We start from the raw sequence: 8,565 nt of genomic DNA, 5'->3' as shown, positions 1-8,565 counted from the left end.
GCGTAATGCCGGTTGCCAGGTGTGCGTAAAGATGGGTTGCCAGGACCAGTGGTTAGTAGACCAGCGATGTTGAGCGCCGGAACGGGTCAGCGGGAGTAGATGTGACAGGTGACACCAACAACAGACAACATTTGAGCACGTTACTGTTGCACATTAACCTTTAATAGTTCAAAGACATGAAAGACTAAATGCATAATACTTGATTACAAATATGAAAACAACTGGTTTGAATAAGTATATACAGTCCTTTGAATACTGTATGATGAACATATTTTACTACAGAAAACAAATGTTCAGAAATACACTATTATAAATTCTTATACAGTAGATGTGTATATACTGAACAAAATGATGAATGCAACATGTCCAGTGTTGGTCCCATGAGCTGAAATAAAACATCCCAGACATTTTTCATAAGCACAAAAATCGTATTTTTCTCAAATGTAGTGCACACATTTGTTTACATCCCTGTTAGTGAGCATTTCTGTTTTGCCAATATAATCCATCCACTGAACAGGTCACAGATGCACCTTGTGCTGGGGACAATAAAGGCCACTAAAATATGGAATTTTGTCAAACAACACAATGCCACAGATGTCTCAAGTTTTGAGGAGGGTGCAATTGGCATGCTGACTGCAGGAATGTCCCCCAGAGCTGTTGCCAGAGAATTGAATGTACATTTTTGGGATCTTTTATTTCAGCTCATTAAACATGGGATCAGCACTTTACATGTTGCATTTGTATTTTTGTTACGTGTAATTATGAAATTAATATGAACTATTTGTGTTTCATCATTCATAATGCTCCCGATAAGAGGTTCATTCTGGACCCCAAAGTGAGCCATACCCAGGTCGACCTTTATGGTCGTCACTGAGAGTCACAAGCAAAACCTATGTTCATGCTGTTAGTAGTAATGCTAAAGGACATTTCTGAACATCCTGTCGTGTAAATGGTGAGAGGAGATAAGAGTTAATGTCTACTGCTCTTTGACTGCCCTCCAGTGTTACCAGGTAGTATGTCTCTCAAGGTCTTTTTCCATCAAGGCCAACTTTCACCCTCTGTCTGTGCTTCAAGAATACCTTTCAAGTTTTTTCATGGTTTAATTTCAAGGTCTAGTGGCTGGAATAATATGATTCATCCTGTTAATTTGCCACGGTAAATGTCCATGGTCAGTTTTAATGACACTTGCATTCTACAGTCTACAATATAGAAAACTTAAAATATATGTAGAAGTCAGTGGAGAGCGGCAGTCATAGTCAGCTGTTACAGACCATATAAAACATTAGTTGACTATCAGCTGTACGGTTCTGTCTCTCATTGTAAGTACAGTTGTTATTTAAGAGAGAGTTGGCTATTGCAGATATAAGCCTATGGACTGTTTAGAGAGAGTGACATCATCAGTGTGCATCCTGTGATTTTCTTCAATGTCATTGGAAACAATTTCTTCCTCTATTTTTACTACAAAACAGAACCATTTTCACATATGTTGATGTTGGGTTGGTGCTGGAAAGGAATATGACATTGAAAAATGTTGCAATTTCCCTTTGTCACAGTCATTTTTTTCTGTGGTAAAATAACAAAGACCTAAGACTCTATTTTACTTCTGTGACATGGTGAGCTTGGACCCAGGAGCAGAGAAGTGACCAAACGAGGAATCAGTGGTTAAGGATCAACATAATACTTTACTGAGAAACAGTAAACAAAGGATCACAGTAACACTGGGAAAAAAACTCTTCCAGCTTCTGCAAACACCAACAGAAAACACAGCTATCTTAACAGGGAAATCATAATGAGTAAATAGGACACACTAGAGTGTCGTTGTCACCAGGACGGTCTCTGCCGCCCTCTGGTGACAGGTGGAACCATGACAACATCATTAGAATGCATTAAATGGATTATGAACTGCCTATACTATGCCAGTCCCTCAGTAATGGCACAGTCCACGAAATTGTTATTGTACACATAAGAACATTTACAGATGACTGAACCTTTCAAACAACATGCACCATGTAAAATCAGTCTTCAGAGGGAACGACCTTGTTAAATTTCTCAATTATTCTATTCTGCTTACTACTTGAACAACCTTGATAGTCATATCACAGTGGCTCTTACTACTACACCCACTATTGCTGGAAAAAAATCATGTTTTTTTTAAAAGATGTTTGCATATTGCAAACGGCTGTCTTACAAAGCCTACAGAAAACAACTTGTTTGCTTAAATATTTATGTTGACTAAACTTTGATGAATAAACCATTGTAAATGTGTATAAATGTTGCTTTACTTCTTTCATATCAATTGTTTAAAATTGTAATGCTTATAAGCATGTAGCTATTCCCCAGGTTGTTGCTGTAAATGAGAATGTGTTCTCAGTTAAAAAAACTAACAATCAGTACCATGAAAGTACTTCATTTTGTATAGACTAGAATGTTTTTTTACAAGATGCCTTCCTGTTATTTTTTAATTGATTGTGAGTTAAATACTTGACTTACTGTGTATTGGGTTTGCACAAAAAGGCATTTTGCACTGGAAATGATCAAAAGTATGGCGTAAAAAGTGTAAAAACTAAAATCAAGTGTAAAAAATGTGAATAAAAAAGACATTCATGTTTGATCAAAAAAAAATGTGAAAATGGAAAAGCAATGTTTTAAAGGCATCACGTAGCCAACATGTTATTCACCAGTGTCAGATTGTTCCAGAAAGGCAACAATGAAACCTTCAAACTATTAGTTATATGAAGACATACCAGGAGTGGTTAGCTACAGAGTACATTCATAATTCAGTCCTGTTTGGAGATGGAAGTTTGTTTTCAGTGTGTATGTGCTTTAGATGTACATTTTGAGTCGGAAGTTTACATACACTTAGGTTGGAGTCATTAAAACTTGTATTCCAGACGCACTGAGTTTGAAGGTAGGCCTTGAAATACATCCACAGGTACACCTCCAATTGACTCAAATTATGTGTATTAGCCTATCAGAAGCTTCTAAAGCCAATACATCATTTTCTGTAATTTTCCAAGCTGTTGTTTGGCACAGTCAACTTAGTGTATGTAAACTTCTGACCCACTGGAATTGTGATACAGTGAAATAATCTGTCTGTAAACAATTGTTGGAAAAATGACTAGTGTCATGCACACAGTAGATGTCCTTCTACTATCTTGCCAAAACTATAGTTTGTTAACAAGAAATTTGCGTAGTGGTTGAAAAACAAGTTTTAATGACTCCAACCTAAGTGTATGTAAACTTCCGACTTCAACTGTATGTGTTATTTCATTGTTTTAATGTCTTCACTATTATTCCACATTGTATAAATAGTACAAATAAAGAAGAACCCTTGAATGAGTAGGTGTGTGCAACCTTTTGACTGGTACTGTACATGAATGAGTATGATCCCTGAGATGACTAATAAAAAAAAGTATGGACACAATTCAGAATAACACAACGCAACAATACTTTGGAGTAGAAAAAGATCTATGTTTATTTTGAATTGAATAAGAACATATGCCAACTTGCACAATACTCATAGTACATTGTATTCTGTTTAAATCCTTTGGTCATTTCAAACCGCATTTGTTAGATCCTGTTATTAATCAGTAGCAACTAGTCAAGACAAAAGCAAGTTGACTAATAACCAATATGTCTACTAATAATTGATATTGAAAACATGTTAGTATAACAATTATCTGAGCAATTTGTTCAGAGTTCCTTGGATGATTATACCCACAACCCAATACTGTAACTTGTTACCTATATCTCCCCACACAATGCAGTATATTACACAGTGTATATATGTGTAACTTCAGTACTACTCTTAACATTCAGTAATGTGAATATAAGCAGGACAGGAGGACTCTAGTGACAGTGAGAAGACACTAGGTGGACACTGGCTGAACAACATACTCTTTAAGACATGTCAGAATGTTAATCAGTTAAAGTTTGAGTGACAGCTAACCCAACAACATATACTGTTTTGTAACACACCATTTCTGTATGCTGCACTCTTGGTTTTATAAGGCTGATTGTTCCTGTTGAGGCTGACTGACTGGTTGTGTCTGAAATGACACTCTATTCCCTATATTTTGCACTGCTTTTGAACAGAGCCAAATGGGAAGGTCCCTGCTGTTTGGAGACGCAATGGAGGTACAGTGTTTTTACTGGTATTTCCAGCAATATCCGCCAGTGTTGCTGCAGGTAGGAAATGTTCTGCAATTGGAACACGCTGTCTCTAATCAACCAATCAATGTCTGGTTGTGTGTGTTTGACCAGGGGATCACCTGAGGCTATTACGTTAATGTTGATTAAGTTGGTCAGGATCTTGTTGCCTGTTTACAGCAATCCGTGGTTTATTGTTTTTTTGGTTGATTAAACAATTTTATCCAAAATGTGTGTGAACAGAAACAATATATTCTGATAATATGACATACGTAAGTGCAGCTTAATTCACATGATTTTACATTTCAACTTCCTGCCCGTTAACCGGCACCATTCCTACCTTTACGGGTGGTGAAAAAAACTTCTACTCAAAGCACAGAGATTTGAAGAAGACCATTAATACACAATATTCCCACCTCTTCTTCAGAAATGTTACTTCCCCTTTAGGTCTATCCTTCCTGTTATGCTGCCATCTCTTTGAGTGTGATTTAGAAGCCTAAGTCACATGATTTGATAGAAAATGGGTCTTTGCATTAGAACTCCCTGCCCTTTAGACACTTATGTGTTGACTTCAAAGTGTCAGTAATGCATCAAGTTTAAGTTCATGCAACATGAGGGGATAAATTGACTGTGGTGCATAGTGGATAATGAGGCGTTCTTTCAATTATGAGAACCATGGTTCTGTGAGGTCATAAGAACAACACAATACAGAATTATCACATGGATGATGTAATTAATGACATTATGTCCAAAAGGGAAATGCTTGATGGCTGAAATGTGTCCATTGTGAGTGTTAATAATACATCTAAGTAATACTTCATTAGTGAGTGTTAATAATACATCTAAGTAATACTTCATTAGTGAGTGTTAACAATACATCTAAGTAATACTTCATTAGAGTGTTAATAATACATCTAAGTAATTCTTCATTAGAGTGTTAATAATACATCTAAGTAATACTTCATTAGTGAGTGTTAATAATACATATAAGTAATACTTCATTAGTGAGTGTTAATAATACATATAAGTAATACTTCATTAGTGAGTGTTAATAATACATATAAGTAATACTTCATTAGTGAGTGTTAACAATACATCTAAGTAATACTTTATTAGTGAGTGTTAATAATACATTTAAGTAATACTTTATTAGTGAGTGCCTCCCATCTTTTGCAGGTGTCTGTTACTCCTAATAAAATCTACCTCAATACAACAACCTTTTCTTGTGATCAGTAAAACATTATAACAAAAACAGCTAAATATGTGTTCATCAACCCCCTGAGTATCATTTTTAATGTGGGCTACAATAACATATGTTGTGTTGACTCTGTGTATATAGAGGAAGCTTTCAATATCAAGTAATGAAGTCAAACAACTTGTAGAAGGTACAGCACTGTTATCTACGGACTCTCATTGAGTACTGCATGCTCCAGCTCCCACTGCAGCTCCCATTGCTGCACCAACTGACATACCAACTGGGCCTCCAAATGTTCCCAAAGCCGCTCCGATTGCAGCACCTGTTCCCATTTTGCTAAATTTCTCAGCATTCTTTCTAGCTTTTCTTTCCTGTTTTATCCCCAGCTTCTCTACTTCTTCTCGTAGACACACTCCTTCAAACTTTGCCTTCAGTTCTTCCCTCTCTTTGTGTATCTTCTCTTCATTCTCTCTCAAGATCCTGTTCTTCTCTTCTTCAATCACTCTCTCAGCCTCCTGGAACATCTCAGTGGTGTAGTGGTTTCCTCCATTCATCGTCACCATCTTGTTTATCTTCTCAAGGAGCTCAGTGACCTGGGAGGGATTCTGATCTTTGTTTTTGAAGACATGATATCCCCCATTACATTTGGTAATGAAACTTTCCAGTTTGGGATTTCCATGCAGGAAGTCTTCAATTGTTACATCATCAAGAAGGTCTCCATGTGTGAAGACAACCATGGTGTATTTCGATGCTTCATCACCAAATAATGTCTGGATCATCTTCACAATTTCCTGCTGCTCTTCAGTGAATCCTCCCAGCTTGAGAACAACCAGGAACACATGGGGACCAGGAGCGGAGAATAGCAGGCACTGTGAGATCTCTTTCAGTGCTTCCTCCTGTGTTAACTTGGTGTCAAACAAGCCTGGTGTGTCGATGACAGCTACATGTTGCCCTCCCACATTTCCTCTTTTCTTTTTACTTGAGGATGTCACAGAAATAGAGGACATTTTGGATTCAAACGCTTTTCTCCCCAGGATGGCGTTTCCTGTTGCGCTCTTCCCAGAACCAATCTTCCCAACCAGAACAATCCGGACCTCTTTATTTTGTTCTGTTGGATAAGAAAGAGATGTTGTTACTGTAGAAAGAAGTCTGATGTTCTTTCTGTTTGGTCATCATACAGAATAGCTACTGATATGATCAGTCTCACATTACTTATTAAACATTGATGGTTTATAGAATATGAACTGTTGGCAAATTAACAAGGACATTATCTATAAATTAAGTTTCAAGCCTACATTCATTTTTAATCAAATGTATTAATAATGTAATAAAACATTATTTTGTGAAAACACATTAAACAAATAAACCGATTATTGTAGACTAAGTACTCACCAGTCATGTTTGGGTTTTGGAGTGCTGCCAATCTTTTCCAAGGAACAGTCTTTCCAACCAGAGAAATCAGGGTCTCTGTTGGATGAAAAAGGAAATGTTGTTTCTGTAGAGAGAAGTGTGAAGTCTCTCATAGCTTCTTAGACTAATATTTTTTTGTCTATAAAATACAAACTCTAAGCAAATAAACAATGATGTTATCTACAGGTAACTGCCAAAATCAAGGAAACACCATTGACAGTACTGTCATTGTCCGTTCCTTGCCTACATACATAGTTTCTACATTTGGGTGACTATGGCAGTAGTCTTTCTGCCTTGGGTTGAGCATCAGTTGAAAAACTGCAATAGCATCAATATTGTGTGGGACACATACAAATAAGATAGTCTAAAGACTCTCAAGTTGGGGAGACAACCAACTTCCATGGAAGTTCTCTGACTTTCTCAGAAACCCTAACAACAAACTGGAGCTTTTCAAAATGTCTGTGGTTTCAAATGGCTCTCTGACATCAATGCTGGAATGAGACCAGGAAGAGGCACACACAAGAGCGTGGTGTAAAGTACTTAAGTAAAAAATACTTTAAATTACTACTTAAGTAGTTTTTTGGGGTATCTGTACTTTACTATTTATATTTTTGATAACTTGTACTTTTAATTCACTAAATTTCTAAAGAAAATAATTTACTTTTTACTCCATGCATTTTCCCTGACACCCAAAAGTACTCGTTACAATTTGAATGATTAGCAGGACATGAAAAGGGTCTAATGCACACACTTATCAAGAGAACATCCCTGGTCATCACTACTGCCTCTGATCTGGAGGACTGACTAAATAGAGAACATCCCTGGTCATCCCTACTGCCTCTGATCTGGTGGACTCACTAAACACACATGCTTTGTTTGTAAATTATGTCTGAGTGTTGGAGATAGCCCCTGGCTTTCCGTAAATAAATAAATAAAACAAGAATATGGCGCCAACGGTTTGCTTAACATAAGGAATCTCAAATTATTTGTAATTGTATTTTTACTTTTGATACTAAAGTATAATTAAAACCAAAAACTTTTAGACTTTTACTCAAGTAATATTTTACTGGGGGACTTTCACTTTTACTTGAGTGATTTTTTATTAAGGAATCTTTACTTTTACTCAAGTATGACAATTGGATACATTTTCCACCACTGTTCATCTAAGACGCCTTTCAAAAGGTGCACAGATCATTATATTTTCAACAGAGGATACAGACATCATTGTCCTCCTTGCTGTTTGCCTGCACTTGCTTATACTTAGTTAATAACTGTTAATGATATATGCACAAACATTGTGAATTTACTGAACATTTTCTGAATTTACTGGATGTTTTCTCAGGTGAGCCAGATTCAGCCGCTTGCCAATTGAAAAAGTTGGCAGTTTACAGTCCATTGTTCGGATGGAATTATTTTGGACGAACGTTTGAAGGTAACCTACTTTTTCAAGTGATTTGTTTGACGATCAGATGAAAACAACATCATGACTGGTTGTGTTCATGCCACAATACGATGAAAACAATTTTAAACACATAGGAGGTCCCGTGGGAAAAAATACGTTCCAACCTATGGAAATCAAATGCCTGTCCAACTGATTAGTTCTAATGCCGGCCCTGCACTGCATTATGACACGTTTGTATCTGATTTATAACAGGTGTGTTATTCCCCTAGGCCTCGGACACTGGCACGAGGCAGTTTATTTGCCCCCGCCCTATAAAAAAAAAATCTAATCATGAAATTTAAAAAATAATAATTAATTTTAAACAGTAACATGCCAAACATAAACAGAACAGCCAGAGGGATTCCACGAA

General features: G+C 36.6%; 1 protein-coding gene across 1 annotated transcript; it reads right to left on the bottom strand.

Annotated features, from left to right (window-relative positions):
• Window positions 1-5,202: 5,202 nt before the first annotated feature.
• On the bottom strand, window positions 5,203-6,807 carry LOC110515399 (GTPase IMAP family member 9-like). The gene is made up of 2 exons (XM_036953877.1): window positions 6,737-6,807; window positions 5,203-6,452 (listed from the first exon to the last, which is right to left on the bottom strand). Exons 1-2 carry the CDS (start codon window positions 6,741-6,743, stop codon window positions 5,560-5,562), a joined length of 900 nt encoding a protein of 299 aa, XP_036809772.1. The 5' UTR covers window positions 6,744-6,807; the 3' UTR covers window positions 5,203-5,559.
• Window positions 6,808-8,565: the final 1,758 nt, after the last annotated feature.

This window comes from Oncorhynchus mykiss, chromosome 19, assembly GCF_013265735.2.
Source record: "Oncorhynchus mykiss isolate Arlee chromosome 19, USDA_OmykA_1.1, whole genome shotgun sequence".
In the NCBI taxonomy this organism is placed as follows: domain Eukaryota; kingdom Metazoa; phylum Chordata; class Actinopteri; order Salmoniformes; family Salmonidae; genus Oncorhynchus; species Oncorhynchus mykiss.
Note: the sequence above shows the minus strand (reverse complement) of the source record. Positions and strands in the feature narration are given on the sequence as shown.